General features: G+C 39.0%; 2 protein-coding genes across 2 annotated transcripts; both read right to left on the bottom strand.

The window, feature by feature from the left end:
• Window positions 1-1,640: 1,640 nt before the first annotated feature.
• LOC107655260 (mucin-5AC-like) lies at window positions 1,641-5,693 on the bottom strand (the record flags this gene model as incomplete). Its single annotated transcript, XM_016442707.1, has 4 exons — window positions 1,641-1,718; window positions 1,790-2,237; window positions 2,690-3,074; window positions 5,447-5,693. Coding segments are annotated over 4 exons (1,158 nt in total), but the record flags the coding sequence as incomplete, so codon positions are not given.
• Window positions 5,694-8,002: 2,309 nt separating this feature from the next.
• On the bottom strand, window positions 8,003-10,978 carry LOC107655259 (mucin-5AC-like; the record flags this gene model as incomplete). The annotated part of the gene is made up of 6 exons (XM_016442706.1): window positions 8,003-8,556; window positions 9,007-9,147; window positions 9,274-9,385; window positions 9,574-9,600; window positions 9,989-10,528; window positions 10,880-10,978. Coding segments are annotated over 6 exons (1,473 nt in total), but the record flags the coding sequence as incomplete, so codon positions are not given.
• Window positions 10,979-16,886: the final 5,908 nt, after the last annotated feature.

Raw genomic sequence — 16,886 nt, 5'->3', positions numbered from 1 at the left:
ATGTTTGAGCAGGTTTTATTGTATAAGGTGTAGATGTTGCTTTTGTTGATTCAGATATTGATTCAGTGGTTGGTGAGTGAGATGTAGATGATGTTGTAGCTGATGTAAGTGTTGGTGCAGGGGTTGTTGTTGATAAAGCTGTAGATGTTGATGTAGATGTTGGTGCAGGGATTATTGTTGATTCAGATGTAGATGTTTGAGCAGGTGTTGTTGATTGAGGTGTAGATGTTGGTGTTCTTGATTCAGATGTTGATTCAGTGATTGGTGAGTGAGATGTAGATGTTGTTGTTGCTGATGTAGATGTTGGTGCAGGGCTTGTTGTTGTTGATGGAACTGTATATGTTTCTGTAGTTGATGTAGATGTTGATGTTTGTTCAGTGGTTGTTGTTGATTCAGATGTAGATATTTGAGCAGGTGTTATTTGTTGCGGTGTAGATGTTGGTATTGTTGATTCAGATGTTGATTCATTGGTTGGTGTGTGAGATGTAGATGTTGTTTTAACTGATGTAGATGTTGGTGCAGGGGTTGTTGTTGTTGATGGAACTGTAGATGTTGATTCATATGTAGATGTTTGAGAAGGTGTTGTTAATTTTGATGTAGATGTTGGTGTTGTTGATTCAGATGTTGATTCAGTGGTTGGTGAGTGAGATGTAGATGTTGTTGTAGCTGATGTAGATGTTGGTGCAGGGGTTGTTGTTGATGGAACTCTAGATGTCTCTGTAGTTGATGTAGATGTTGGTTTAGTGGTTGTTGTCGATTCAGATGTAGATCTTGATTCAGATGTAGATGTTTGAGCAGGTGTCGATTGAGGTGCAGATGTTGGTGTTGTTGATTCAGATATTGATTCAGTGGTTGGTGAGTGAGATGTAGATGTTGTTGTAGCTGATTTAGGTGTTGGTGCAGGGGTTGTTGCTGATAAAGCTGTAGATGTTGATGTAGATGTTGGTGCAGGGATTATTGTTGATTCAGATGTAGATGTTTGAGCAGGTGTTGTTGATTGAGGTGTAGATGGTGGTGCAGGGGTTCTTGTTGTTGATGGAACTGTAGATCTTTCTGTAGTTGATCTAGATGTTGGTTCAGTGGTTGTTGTTGATTCAGATGTAGTTGTCTGAGCAGGTGTTATTGGTTGAGGTATAGATGTTCGTGTTGTTGATTCAGATATTGATTCAGTGGTTGGTGAGTGAGATGTTGATGTTGTTGTAGCTGATGTAGGTGTTGGTGCAGGGGTTGTTGCTGATAAAGATGTAGATGTTGGCGTAGATGTTGGTGCAGGGATTATTCTTGATTCAGATGTAGATGTTTGAGCAGGTGTCGATTGAGGTGCAGATGTTGGTGTTGTTGATTCAGATGTAGATGTTTGAGCAGGTGTTGTTGATTCAGATGTAGATGTTTCTGTAGCTGATGTAGGTGTTGGTGCAGGGCTTGTTGTTGTTGATGGAACTGCAGATGTTTCTGTAGTTGATGTAGATGTTGGTTCAGTGGTTGATGTCGATTCAGATGTATATGTTTGAGCAGGTGTTATTGGTTGAGGTGTAGATGTTGGTGTTGTTGATTCAGATGTTGATCCAGTGGTTGGTGTGTGAGATGTAGATGTTGTTGTTTCAGATGTGGATGCTTCTGTAGTCGATGTAGATGCAGGTTCAGTGGTTGTTGTTGAAGATGTCGATGTTGTTGTAGCTGATGTAGATGTTGGTGCAGGGGTTGTTGTTGATGGAACTCTAGATGTTTCTGTAGTTGATGTAGATTTTGGATCAGTGGTTGTTGTTGATTCAGATGTATATGTTTGAGCAGGTGTTGTTGATTTAGGTGTAGATGTTGTTGATTCAGATGTTGAATCAGTGGTTGGTGAGTGAGATGTAGATGTAGTTGTAGCTGATGTAGATGTTCGTGCAGGGGTTGTTGTTGTTGATGGAACTCTAGATGTTTCTGTAGTTAATGTAGATTTTGGTTCAGTGGTTGTTGTTGATTCAGATATAGATGTTTGAGCAGGTGTTATTGGATGAGGTGTAGATGTTGGTGTTGTTGATTCAGATGTTGAATCAGTGGTTGGTGAGTGAGATGTAGATGGTGCTGTAGCTGATGTAGATGTTCGTGCAGGGGTTGTTGTTGTTGATGGAACTCTAGATGTTTCTGTAGTTAATGTAGATTTTGGTTCAGTGGTTGTTGTTGATTCAGATATAGATGTTTGAGCAGGTGTTATTGGATGAGGTGTAGATGTTGGTGTTGTTGATTCAGATGTTGAATCAGTGGTTGGTGAGTGAGATGTAGATGTTGTTGTAGCTGATGTAGATGTTGGTGCAGGGGTTGTTGTTGTTGATGGAACTGTATATGTTTCTGTAGTTGATGTTGATGTTGATGTTTGTTCAGTGGTTGTTGTTGATTCAGATGTAGATATTTGAGCAGGTGTTATTTGTTGCGGTGTAGATGTTGGTATTGTTGATTCAGATGTTGATTCATTGGTTGGTGTGTGAGATGTAGATGTTGTTTTAACTGATGTAGATGTTGGTGCAGGGGTTGTTGTTGTTGATGGAACTGTAGATGTTGATTCATATGTAGATGTTTGAGAAGGTGTTGTTAATTTTGATGTAGATGTTGGTGTTGTTGATTCAGATGTTGATTCAGTGGTTGGTGAGTGAGATGTAGATGTTGTTGTTTCAGATGTAGCTATTTCTGTAGTAGATGTAGATGCTGGTTCAGATGTTGTTGTTGATTTGGTTCATTCGTTGTTGTGGATTCAGATGTAGATGTTTGAGCAGGTGTTATTGGTTTAGGTGTAGATGGTGGTGTTGTTGATTCAGATGTTGATTCAGAAGTTGGTGAGTGAGATGTAGATGTTGTAGCTGATGTATGTGTTGGTGCAGCGATTGTTGCTGATAAAGCTATAGATGTTGATGTATATGTTGGTGCAGGGATTATTGTTGATTCAGATGTAGATGCTTGAGCAGGTGTTGTTGACTGAGTTGTAGAAGTTGGTTTTTTTGATTCAGATGTTGATTCAGTGGTTGGTGAGTGAGATGTAGATGTTATTGTTTCAGATGTAGATGTTGGTGCAGGGGTTGTTGTTGTTGATGGAACTGTATATGTTTCTGTAGTTGATGTTGATGTTGATGTTTGTTCAGTGGTTGTTGTTGATTCAGATGTAGATATTTGAGCAGGTGTTATTTGTTGCGGTGTAGATGTTGGTATTGTTGATTCAGATGTTGATTCATTGGTTGGTGTGTGAGATGTAGATGTTGTTTTAACTGATGTAGATGTTGGTGCAGGGGTTGTTGTTGTTGATGGAACTGTAGATGTTGATTCATATGTAGATGTTTGAGAAGGTGTTGTTAATTTTGATGTAGATGTTGGTGTTGTTGATTCAGATGTTGATTCAGTGGTTGGTGAGTGAGATGTAGATGTTGTTGTAGCTGATGTAGGTGTTGGTGCAGGGGTTGTTGCTGATAAAGATGTAGATGTTGGCGTAGATGTTGGTGCAGGGATTATTCTTGATTCAGATGTAGATGTTTGAGCAGGTGTCGATTGAGGTGCAGATGTTGGTGTTGTTGATTCAGATATTGATTCAGTGGTTGGTGAGTGAGATGTAGATGTTGTTGTAGCTGATTTAGGTGTTGGTGCAGGGGTTGTTGCTGATAAAGCTGTAGATGTTGATGTAGATGTTGGTGCAGGGATTATTGTTGATTCAGATGTAAATGTTTGAGCAGGTGTTGTTGATTGAGGTGCAGATGTTGGTGTTGTTGATTCAGATGTCGATTCAATTGTTGGTGAGGGAGATGTAGATGTTGCTGTAGCTGATGTAGATGTTAGTGCAGGGGTTGTTGTTGCTGATGGAACTGTATAGGTTTCTGTAGTTGATGTAGATGTTGGTTCAGTAGTTGTTGTTGATTCAGATGTAGATGTTTGAGAAGGTGATGTTGATTGAGGTGCAGATGTTGCTGTTGTTGATTCAGATGTTGATTCAGTGGTTGGTGAGTGAGATGTAGATGTTGTTGTTTCAGATGTAGATGTTTCATTAGTCGATGTAGATGCTGGTTCAGTGGTTGTTGTTGATTCAGATGTTGATGTCTTAGCAGGTGTTGTTGATTGAGGTGCAGATGTTGGTGTTGTTGATTCAGATGTTGATTCAGTGGTTGGTGAGTGAGATGTAGATGTTGTTGTAGCTGATGTAGATGTTGGTGCAGGGGTTGTTGTTGTTGATGGAACTGTAGATGTTTGTGTAGTTGATGTAGATGTTGGTTCAGTGGTTGTGTTTAATTCAGATGTAGATCTTTCTGTAGCTGATGTAGATGTTGGTGCAGGGCTTGTTGTTGTTGATGGAATGATTCAGATGTAGATGTTTCTGTAGTTGATGGAGATGTTGGTTCAGTTTTTGTTGTTGATTCAGATCTAGATGTTTGAGAAGGTGTTGTTGATTGAGGTGCAGATGTTGGTGTTGTTGATTCAGATGTTGATTCAGTGGATGGTGAGTGAGATATAGATGTTGTTGTAGCTGATGTAGATGTTGGTGCAGGGGTTGTTGTTGTTGATGGAACTTTAGATGTTTCCGTAGTTGATGTAGATATTTGTTCAATAGTTGTTGTTGATTCAGATCTAGATGTTTGAGAAGGTGTTGTTGACTGAGGTGCAGATGTTGGTCTTGTTGATTCAGATGTTGATTCAGTGGATGGTAAGTGAGATATAGATGTTGTTGTTGCTGATGTAGATGTTGGTGCAGGGGTTGTTGATGTTGATGAAACTGTTGATGTTTCTGTAGTTGATGTAGATGTTGGTTCAGTGGTTGTTGTTGATTCAGATGTAGATATTTGAGCAGGTGTTATTGGATGAGGTGTAGATGTTGGTTTTGTTGATTCAGATGTTGATCCAGTGGTTGGTGAGTGAGATGTAGATGTTGTTGTTTCAGATGTAGATGTTTCATTAGTCGATGTAGATGCTGGTTCAGTGGTTGTTGTTGATTCAGATGTTGATGTCTTAGCAGGTGTTGTTGATTGAGGTGCAGATGTTGGTGTTGTTGATTCAGATGTTGATTCAGTGGTTGGTGAGTGAGATGTAGATGTTGTTGTAGCTGATGTATATGTTGGTGCAGGGCTTGTTGTTGTTGATGGAATTGTAGATGTTTCTGTAGTTGATGTAGATGTTGGTTCAGTAGTTGTTGTTGATTCAGATGTAGATGTTTGAGCAGGTGTTATTGGTTGAGGTGTAGATGTTGTTGATTCAGATGTTGATTCAGTGGTTGGTGAGTGAGATGTAGATGTTGTTGTAGCTGATGTAGATGTTGGTGCAGGGGTTGTTGTTGATGGAACTCTAGATGTCTCTGTAGTTGATGTAGATGTTGGTTTAGTGGTTGTTGTCGATTCAGATGTAGATGTTTTAGCAGGTGTTATTGGTTGAGGTGTAGATGTTGGTGTTGTTGATTGAGATGTTGATCCAGTCGTTGGTGTGTGAGATGTACATGTTGTTGTTTCAGATGTTGATGTTTCTGCAGTCGATGTAGTTGCAGTTTCAGTGGTTGTTGTTGATTCAGATGTAGATGTTTCTGTAGTTGATGGAGATCTTGGTTCAGTTGTTGTTGTTGATTCAGATGTAGATGTTTGAGAAGGTGTAGTTGATTGAGGTGCATATGTTGGTGTTGTTGATTCAGATGTTGATTCAGTGGTTGATGAGAGAGATGTAGATGTTGTTGTAGCTGATGTAGATGTTGGTGCAGGGGGTGTTGTTGATTCAGATGTTGATTCAGTGATTGGTGAGTGAGATGTAGATGTTGTTGTAGCTGATGTAGATGTTGGTGCAGGGATTATTGTTGATTCAGATGTAGATGTTTGAGCAGGTGTTGTTGATTGTGGTGCAGATGTTGGTGTTGTTGATTGAGATGTTGATTCAGTTGTTGGTGAGTGAGATATAGATGTTGTTGTAGATGAAGTAGATGTTAGTGCAGGGGTTGTTGTTGTTGATGGAACTGTATATGTTTCTGTAGTTGATGTAGATGTTGGTTCAGTAGTTGTTGTTGATTCAGATGTAGATTTTTGAGTAGGTGTTGTTGAATGAGGTGTAGATGTTGTCGATTCAGATGTTGATTCAGTGATTGGTGAGTGAGATGTAGATGTTGTTGTAGCTGATGTAGATGTTGGTGCAGGGGTTGTTGTTGTTGTTGATGGAACTCTAGCTGTTTCTGTAGTTGCTGTAGATGTTGGTTCAGTGGTTGTTCTTGATTCAGATGTAGATGTTTGAGCAGGTGCTTTTGGTTGAGGTGTAGTTGTTGGAGTTGTTGATTCAGATGTTGATCCAGTGGTTGGTGAGTGAGATGTAGATGTTGTTGTTTCAGATGTAGATGTTGGTGCAGGGGTTGTTGTTGATTCAGATGTAGATCTTTGAGCAGGTGTTGCTGATTGAGGTGCAGATGTTGGTGTTGTTAATTCAGAGGTTGATTCAGTCATTGGTGAGTGAGATGTAGATTTTTCTGTATTCGATGTAGATGCAGGTTCAGTGGTTGTTGTTGATTCAGATGTAGATGTTTGAGAAGGTGTTGTTGATTGAGGTGCAGATGTTGGTGTTGTTGATTCAGATATTGATTCAGTGGTTGGTGAGTGAGATGTAGATGTTGTTGTAGCTGATTTAGGTGTTGGTGCAGGGGTTGTTGCTGATAAAGCTGTAGATGTTGATGTAGATGTTGGTGCAGGGGTTGCTGTTGTTGATGGAACTCTAGATTTTTCTGTAGTTGATGTAAATGTTGGTTCAGTGGTTGTTTTTGATTCAGATGTAGATGTTTCAGAAGGTGTTATTGATTGAGGTGCAGATGTTGTTGTTGTTGATTCAGATGTTGATTCAGTGGATGGTGAGTCAGATATAGGTGTTGTTGTTGCTGGTGTAGATGTAGGTGCAGGGGTTGTTGATTTTGATGAAACTGTAGATGTTTCTGTAGTTGATGTAGATGTTTGTTCAGTGGTTGTTGTTGATTCAGATGTAGATGTTTGAGGAGGTGTTATTGGATGAGGTGTAGATGTTGGTGTTTTTGAATCAGATTTTGATCCAGTGGTTGGTGAGTGAGATGTAGATGTTGTTGTTTCAAATGTAGATGTTTCTGTAGTCAATGTAGATGCAGGTTCAGTGGTTGTTGGGTGCAGGGGTTGTTGCTGATAAAGCTGTAGATGTTGATGTAGATGTTGGTGCAGGGATTATTGTTGATTCGGATGTAGATGTTTGAACAGGTGTTGTTGATTGTGGCGCAGATTTTGGTGTTGTTGATTCAGATGTTGATTCAATTGTTGGTGAGTGAGATATAGATGTTGTTGTAGATGATGTAGATGTTAGTGCAGGGGTTGTTGTTGTTGATGGAACTGTATATGTTTCTGTAGTTGATGTAGATGTTGGTTCAGTAGTTGTTGTTGATTCAGATGTAGATTTTTGAGCAGGTGTTGTTGATTGATGTGTAGATGTTGTTGATCCAGATGTTGATTCAGTGATTGGTGAGTGAGATGTAGATGTTGTTGTAGCTGATGTAGATGTTGGTGCAGGGGTTGTTGTTGTTGTTGATGGAACTCTAGCTGTTTCTGTAGTTGATGTAGATATTGGTTCAGTGGTTGTTGTTGATTCAGATGTAGATGTTTGAGCAGGTGCTTTTGGTTGAGGTGTAGTTTTTGGAGTTGTTGATTCAGATGTTGATCCAGTGGTTGGTGAGTGAGATGTAGATGTTGTTGTTTCAGATGTAGATGTTGGTGCAAGGGTTGTTGTTGATTCAGATGTAGATGTTTGAGCAGGTGTTGCTGATTGAGGTGCAGATGTTGGTGTTGTTGATTCAGATGTTGATTCAGTGGATGGTGAGTGAGATATAGATGTTGTTGTAGCTAATGTAGATGTTGGTGCAGGGGTTGTTGTTGTTGATGGAACTTTAGATATTTCTGTAGTTGATGGAGATGTTGGTTCAGTGGTTGTTTTTGATACAGATGTAGATGTTTCAGAAGGTGATTTTGAATTAGCTGTAGATGTTGGTGTTGTTGATTCAGATATTGATTCAGTTTTTGGTGAGTGAGATGTAGATGTTGTTGTAGCTGATGTAGGTGTTGGTGCAGGGGTTTTTGCTGATAAAGCTGTGTGTTGAAGGAAGTCTAGATTTTGCTGTAGTTGATGTAAATGTTGGTTCAGTGGTTGTTGATTCAGATGTAGATATTTGAGCAGATGTTATTGGTTGAGGTGTAGATGTTGGTGTTGTTGATTTAGATGCTGATTCAGTGGTTGGTGAGTGAGATGTAGATATTTCTGTCGTCGATATATATTCAGGTTCAGTGGTTGTTGTTGATTCAGATGTAGATGTTTTTGTAGTTGATGGAGATGTTGGTGCAGGGGTTGTTGTTTTTGTTGTTGAAGGCATTGTAGATGTTTCTGTAGTTGATGGAAATCTTGGTTCAGTGGTTGTTTTTGATTCAGATGTAGATGTTTCAGAAGTTGTTTTTGAATTAGCTGTAGATGTTGGTGTTGTTGATTCAGACATTGATTCAGTGGCTGGTGAGTGAGATGTAGATGTTGTAGCTGATGTAGGTTTTGGTGCAGGGGTTTTTGCTGATAAAGCTGTAGATGTTGATATAGATGTCGGTGCAGGGATTATTGTTGATTCAGATGTAGATGTTTGAGCAGGTGTTGTTGATTGAGGTGTAGATGTTGTTGATTCAGATGTTGGTTCAGTGGTCGGTGAGTGAGATGTAGATGTTGTTGTAGCTGATGTAGATGTTGGTGCAGGGGTTGTTGTTGTTGATGGAATTGTAGATGTTACTGTAGTTGATCTAGATGTTGATTCTGTGGTTGTTGTTGATTCAGATGTAGATGTTTGAGTAGGTTTCATTGGATAAGGTGTAGATGTTGGTGTTGTTGATTCAGATATTGATTCAGTGGTTGCTGAGTGAGATGTAGATGATGTTCTAGCTGATGTAGATGTTGGTGCAGGGGTTGTTCTTGTTGTTGTTGATGGCACTTTAGATGTTTCCGTAGTTGATGTAGATGTTGGTTCAGTATTTGTTTTTGATTCAGATGTAGATGTTTGAGCAGGTGTTGTTGATTGAGGTGTAGATGTTGTTGATTCAGATGTTGATTCAGTGGTTGGTGAGTGAGATATAGATGTTGTTGTAGCTGATGTAGATGTTGGTGCAGGGGTTGTTGTTGGAACTGTAGATGTTTGTGTAGTTGATGTAGATGTTGGTTCAGTGGTTGTTGTTAATTCAGATGTAGATGTTTGAGTAGATTTTATTGGATAAGGTGTAGATGTTGCTTTTGTTGATTCAGATATTGATTCAGTGGTTGGTGAGTGAGATGTAGATGATGTTGTAGCTGATGTAAGTGTTGGTGCAGGGGTTGTTGCTGATAAAGCTGTAGATGTTGATGTAGATGTTAGTGCAGGAATTATTGTTGATTCAGATGTAGATATTTGAGAAGGTGTTGTTGATTGAGGTGCAGATGTTGGTGTTGTTGATTCAGATATTGATTCAGTGGTTGGTGAGTGAGATGTAGATGATGTTGTAGCTGATGTAAGTGTTGGTGCAGGGGTTGTTGCTGATAAAGCTGTAGATGTTGATGTAGATGTTGGTGCAGGGGTTGTTGTTGTTGTTGTTGTTGATGGAACTGTAGATGTTTCCGTAGTTGATTTATTTGTTGGTTCAGTAGTTGTTGTTGATTCAGATGTAGATGTTTGAGCAGGTGTTGTTGATTGAGGTGTAGATGTTGTTGATTCAGATGTTGATTCAGTGGTTGGTGAGTGAGATGTAGATGTTGTTGTAGCTGATGTAGGTGTTGGTGCAGGGGTTGTTGCTGATAAAGATGTAGATGTTGGCGTAGATGTTGGTGCAGGGATTATTCTTGATTCAGATGTAGATGTTTGAGCAGGTGTCGATTGAGGTGCAGATGTTGGTGTTGTTGATTCAGATATTGATTCAGTGGTTGGTGAGTGAGATGTAGATGTAGTTGTAGCTGATGTAGATGTTCGTGCAGGGGTTGTTGTTGTTGATGGAACTCTAGATGTTTCTGTAGTTAATGTAGATTTTGGTTCAGTGGTTGTTGTTGATTCAGATATAGATGTTTGAGCAGGTGTTATTGGATGAGGTGTAGATGTTGGTGTTGTTGATTCAGATGTTGATTCATTGGTTGGTGAGTGAGATGTAGATGTTGTTGTAGCTGATGTAGATGTTGGTGTATAGGTTGTTGCTGTTGTTGATGGAACTCTAGATGTTTCAGTAGTTGATGAAGATGTTGGTTCAGTGGTTGTTGTTGATCCAGATGTAGATATTTGAGGAGGTGTTATTGGTTGAGGTGTAGATGTCGGTGTTGTTGATTTAGATGCTGATTCAGTGGTTGGTGAGTGAGATGTAGATGTTTCTGTAGTCGATATAGATTCATGTTCAGTGGTTGTTGTTGATTCAGATGTAGATGTTTTTGTAGTTGATGGAGATGTTGGTTCAGTTGTTGTTGTTGATTCAGATGTAGATGTTTGAGCAGGTGTTGTTGATTGTGGTGCAGATGTTGGTGTTGTTGATTGAGATGTTGATTCAGTTGTTGGTGAGTGAGTTATAGATGTTGTTGTAGCTGATGTAGATGTTGGTGCAGGGGTTGTTGTTGTTGATGGAACTTTAGATGTTTCTGTAGTTGATGTAGATGTTTGTTCAGTAGTTGATGTTGATTCAGATGTAGATGTTTGAGAAGGTGATGTTGATTGAGGTGCAGATGTTGCTGTTGTTGATTCAGATGTTGATTCAGTGGTTGGTGAGTGAGATATAGATGTTGTTGTAGCTGATGTAGATGTTGGTGCAAAGGTTGTTGTTGTTGTTGATGGCACTGTAGATGTTTCCGTAGTTGATGTAGATGTTGGTTCAGTAGTCGTTGTTGATTCAGATGTAGATGTTTGAGCAGGTTTTATTGTATAAGGTGTAGATGTTGGTGTTGTTGATTCAGATGTTGATTCAGTGGTTGGTGAGTGAGATGTAGATGTTGTTGTAGCTGATGTAGATGTTGGTGCAGGGGTTGTTGTTGTTGATGGCACTGTAGATGTTTCTGTAGTTGATGTAGATGTTGGTTCAGTGGTTGTTGTTAATTCAGATGTAGATGTTTGAGCAGGTTTTATTGTATAAGGTGTAGATGTTGGTGTTGTTGATTCAGATATTGATTCAGTGGTTGGTGAGTGAGATGTAGATGATATTGTAGCTGATGTAAGTGTTGGCGCAGGGGTTGTTGCTGATAAAGCTGTAGATGTTGATGTAGATGTTGGTGCAGGAATTATTGTTGATTCAGATGTAGATGTTTGAGCAGGAGTTATTGGTTGAGGTGTAGATGTTGGTGTTGTTGATTTAGATGTTGATTCAGTGGATGGTGAGTGAGATATAAATGTTGTTGTAGCTGATGTAGATGTTGGTGCAGGGGTTGTTGTTGTTGATGGAACTTTAGATGTTTCCGTAGTTGATGTAGATGTTTGTTCAGCATTTGATGTTGATTCAGATGTAGACGTTTGAGAAGGTGTTGTTGATTGAGGTGCAGATGTTGGTGTTGTTGATTCAGATGTTGATTCAGTGGATGGTGAGTGAGATATAGATGTTGTTGTAGCTGATGTAGGTGTTGGTTCAAGGGTTGTTGCTGATAAAGCTGTAGATGTTGATGTAGATGTTGGTGCAGGGATTATTGTTGATTCAGATGTAGATGTTTGAGCAGGTGTTATTGGATGAGGTGTAGATGTTGGTGTTGATTCAGACTTTGATTCAGTGGTTGGTGAGTGAGATGTAGATGTTGTTGTTTCAGATGTAGATGTTTCTGTAGTCGAAGTAGATGCAGGTTCAGTGGTTGTTGTTGATTCAGACGTGGATGTTTGAGCAGGTGTTGTTGATTGAGGTGTAGATGTTGGTGTTGATTCAGATGCTGATTCAGTGGTTGGTGAGTGAGATGTAGATGTTGTTGTAGCTGATGTAGATGTTGGTGCAGGGGTTGTTGTTGATGGAACTCTAGATGTTTCTGTAGTTGATGTAGATTTTGGATCAGTGGTTGTTGTTGATTCAGATGTAGATGTTTGAGCAGGTGTTATTGGATGAGGTGTAGATGTTGGTGTTGATTCAGACTTTGATTCAGTGGTTGGTGAGTGAGATGTAGATGTTGTTGTTTCAGATGTAGATGTTTCTGTAGTCGAAGTAGATGCAGGTTCAGTGGTTGTTGTTGATTCAGACGTGGATGTTTGAGCAGGTGTTGTTGATTGAGGTGTAGATGTTGGTGTTGATTCAGATGCTGATTCAGTGGTTGGTGAGTGAGATGTAGATGTTGTTGTAGCTGATGTAGATGTTGGTGCAGGGGTTGTTGTTGTTGATGGAACTGTAGATGTTTCTGTAGTTGATGTAGATGTTGGTTCAGTAGTTGTTGTTGATTGAGGTGCAGATGTCTGTGTTGTCGATTCAGATGTTGATTCAGTCGTTGGTGAGTGAGATATAGATGTTGTTGTAGCTGATGTAGATGTTGGTGCAGTGGTTGTTGTTGTTGATGGAACTGTAGATGTTTCCATAGTTGATGTAGATGTTGGTTCAGTGGTTGCTGTTGATTCAGATGTAGATGTTTGAGCAGGTGTTGTTGATTGAGGTGTAGATGTTATTGATACATAAGTTGATTCAGTGGTTGGTGAGTGAGATATAGATGTTGTTGTAGCTGATGTAGATGTTGGTGAAGGGGTTGTTGTTGTTGATGGAACTGTAGATGTTTCTGTAGTTGATGTAGATGTTGGTTCAGTGGTTGTTGTTAATTCAGATGTAGATGTTTGAGCAGGTGTTATTGGTTTAGGTATAGATGTTGGTGTTGTTGCTTCAGATATTGATTCATTGGTTGGTGAGTGAGATGTAGATGTTTTTATTTCGGATGTAGATTTTTCTGTAGTCAATGTAGATGTTGGTTCAGTGGTTATTGTTGATTTAGATGTAGATGTTTGAGCAGATGTTGTTGATTGAGGTGTAGATGTTGTTGTTGTTGATTCAGATGTTGATTCAGTGGTTAGTGAGTGAGATGTAGATGTTGTTGTAGCTGATGCAGATGTTGGTGCAGGGGTTGTTGTTGTTGTTGATGGAACTCTAGATGTTTCTGTAGTTGATGTAGATGTTGGTTCAGTGGTTGTTGTTGATTCAGATGTAGATATTTGAGCAGGTGTTATTGGTTGAGTTGTAGATGTTGGTGTTGTTGATTCAGTGGTTGGTGAGTGAGATGTAGATGTTTGTTCAGTTGTTCTTGTTGATTCAGTTGTAGATGTCAGTGCAGGGGTTGTTGTTGTTCTTGAAACAGATGTGTGTGCAGCTGGTGATGTAAAATAAAATAAAATAGCAAAACTTTAATAGATGAGATAGAACAAAAAGCATTAATAGATGGCAGGCAACAGTGACCTATAGTGTAAAAAAAACTGTATCAGTGAAATGAATGTTGATTACGAAGGGAGCGATTAAGTTTTGTTTGTTTTATTTTTTGTTTTTGTTTTTAATGCTGCCATTGACATTATTATTTTCTGATTTCAGACCAGTTTTAAAGTGCCGATACAGTGTCACATTTCCTTAACAACATAAAACTTTTGTTTTGTTTAACACTAACCAGTTCCGGATTTATTACTTGTTATTATAAAGGTTTCCTAGGACTACATGAACAGTTATGAAAACTGATACTGTTGATTGTATCTGAAGATTGTTGACTGAAGATTGTAAGACTGCAGTGTAGTTCAAAACCACAACCTGTGCTACATATTTTATTATCAGTTATATTACTGATTTCATTTTTTTTTTTTTTTTGACTTTGACACAATCATAATAACTTGTATAGCAACTTGTATTTTGTTTGTAATTGCAGGATGTATTTTTACTTGGTCTTTTCTTAGCAGATTGATTTGTAAAGAAATTTGCACAATTAATGCATTTAATTAATTTACTCGCATGTGTTTTGTGAGCAACGCTAGATACCCCAGTTAATTAAAGGCTTTTTATTTTTACTATACGAGTGTCTTGGAGTATTTCATCTTCTTGTTGTTATTACTGCTTCATTTTTTTTTTCTGCTGTCTAAAAACTGGACAGACAGTTCTGATTTCTGCTCAACAGATTCAAGTAGTCTCTGCTGAATATGTGATAATTGCACCATATTATGTGCATTAAACCTTGAATATTTTTTTTGTATGATTTATATTCATGATTTAATTAAAAAGCAACCCAAGTCTGTTTTTTTTATTCCTTTCTATTGTACTTGTTCCTGATATTTACTATGTTACTATGATAAATATGTTACTATGATATAAATACATACCTAAATAACAATTTGCATTCTATTATTATTACTTTTTTTTATCACAGCATTCGCTTTTTTTTTTTTTTTTTTTGTTATGCAGGACTATAAGACATTTTGAAGTCTTTATAGCACTTAACATTAATGCAGTTGAACAATTATTCATGCCATGGAGTATTTTTAGTTTATTTAGCTTTATCACATGTCAAAGTTCAATACTAAGTGTAAAGTATGATAATGTATAATATTTAATATAATAAAGAACCATAATATTTAACAATATAAGAAATAGTAATAGTGATGCTTGAGCAGCACCACTAAGTGTACTGTATTTTTTTAAATTAGTCGCACAGTGTTTTCTTATTCTTTGATGTATATATATATATATATATATATATATATGTTTACATGTACTGTATATATTATGACTCGTACTATTCTTATCAAACATCATATAATTTCTCAAATAAAAATTACCAAGCATTTTACTATTACAATTCACTATTCATATAAATAAGTGAAAAAATATGTGCACATTGTCAGTATTCAGATTGTTCTCAGAATTTACATTTCTTCATAGCTGACAAATAAAGGGTAATTGTATTACTTTTATGTTTGACAAAAATGCACAGATTATTCAGAAATGGTAAAACTATACAAAACTGATATATTCCTAAATAAAGCCTATTATATCTCTCAGTATATTACTATTTTTTAACATACTGTATAAGATATAATTCACGTACATTATATGCATGCATATATATATATATATATATACTGTAGTTATGATTATACTTCCATATACATCACATGACTCAAATATTTATATTTAAAAGACATCTTACCTGTTGGTATTGATCTATCAATCAGTAAAGCCAATCCAATACATATAATACATCGAAACATCTTTCAAGTTTTTTGCTACTAAACCTAATGCCAGAAAAGCAGCCTGACATATAATCATAATGTACTCATAACTCAAGCTTAATATACTGCCCTTAAACTCCACCTACCCATTAATTTTCACTAATATAACAGGTTCTCATAATGAGTGACTAGTGAAAAATTATTTAAATACAGAAATATATTATCTATTATTATTATTATGTTTACAAATAATACAAATACTAGAGAGAGTATGTAGAAAAATCGTTTAGACAGAGACACCCACACATTTCTACAGTGTTGTATCAAACCGCAAACAATAACTTATGTAAATGTTATAATTGTCCTGATACAGCTGAACACTTTCACTTTCTGACTGCATTGTCACACTTCCCATTAATTAAAGTAACACTGATCACTCCTTAACAGTAAGGAACAAAAAAGTGTCCTTGTAACCCAAATAGAGATGCACATCATAAACTGTATGTAAGTGCTAATGACCAGTTCAGATTTCTTTCTGAAAGTTTAGCTGTCCAGTTGAAGCGGAGCTGAGAAAGCGTCTCAGGTTACGTATGTAACCCTGGTTCCTCGAGGGAACGAGAGCTGCGTCGGAAAACTCTAGGGGAACGCCTTCTGTGACCAAGCTCTGAATAACATGTGAAATCAGTCCAATAGCTGAGTGGGACGTCACGGGCGGGTGACGGTTCAATAGGCACAAATCTACAATAGGACGCAACCCCCCATCCTTCTTCGGAACAATGAAGTACCGGCTCTACAACCCGGAGTCTGTCTCGTGCGTACCGCCAGGTGACCTCCTAAGGGAACCAGTCTCGCGAGACTAGCCTGTGGCGCGTCTAGAGCAGCTAGCTCAGTGCCCTGAAACAGCAGACCGTTAGGGGACGGCCGTACTAGACATTCAGTCACACGAACAACATCAATCTCCTCAGAGAAAGAGGGCCGCAGCACTCACTCAGAGGGGGAAGAAGCACAGCGCGGGCTTCCAAGCCCCGAGAACGAGCGCTAGATCTAGCGAACACGGGTGGAGATAGGAAGAGCCGTTTCCAACCCGTCTGCTAGATCATGTGCGATCTCCGCGATCTCAGTCGCTGCCGTGCCTCAGCAGCAGCGGGACCGCAATCGCAAGAAGGCATGGACACACTCCTCGGTGCGTGCCCGGCGAGAGTCGAAACCCCGAGAGCGGGCGCCGGATCTGGTGATTAGGAAGCAGATCCATACGCGAAACCCACGAGCACAGCCGCCGCTCCTCCTTGGCGAAAGCGGGGCCGGCACCGTGAGGAATGCTAGTGAAGGCTCCCTCCTCAAAGAGAGCCCTCTGAGAGCGAAGCAAGGCAGTAACAACTGTGCTTTGCTCCCAAGCAAACCACACACAGACTGTGTGTATCCCCACTCGTGATATAACGTGGCTTTTTGCAGGGAGGAACACACAACCTACAACGTGGCTTGCTCTCGCCCTTGAAATGCTTTGTCTTTGCATGAGCTTAGACATAGCTGGAGCTTATAGACTTTCACAACTGACAGACAACAATAAATATGACTGACACACACAGAGCGCTTCGCTGAATGACAGAAAGCTGACGCTGGCTCCGCCGCACGTGCTTTTATAGCTTCCTGGTCATGACGTCATCCGCCGTGACGTCCCGTTCAGCTATTGGACTGATTTCACATGATATTCAGAGCGTGGGTCGCAGAAGGCATTCCCCTAGCGTTTTCGACGCAGCTAGAGTTC

This window comes from Sinocyclocheilus anshuiensis, unplaced genomic scaffold (assembly GCF_001515605.1).
Source record: "Sinocyclocheilus anshuiensis isolate Anshui unplaced genomic scaffold, SAMN03320099.WGS_v1.1 scaffold988, whole genome shotgun sequence".
NCBI classification, from domain to species: domain Eukaryota; kingdom Metazoa; phylum Chordata; class Actinopteri; order Cypriniformes; family Cyprinidae; genus Sinocyclocheilus; species Sinocyclocheilus anshuiensis.
Note: the sequence above shows the minus strand (reverse complement) of the source record. Positions and strands in the feature narration are given on the sequence as shown.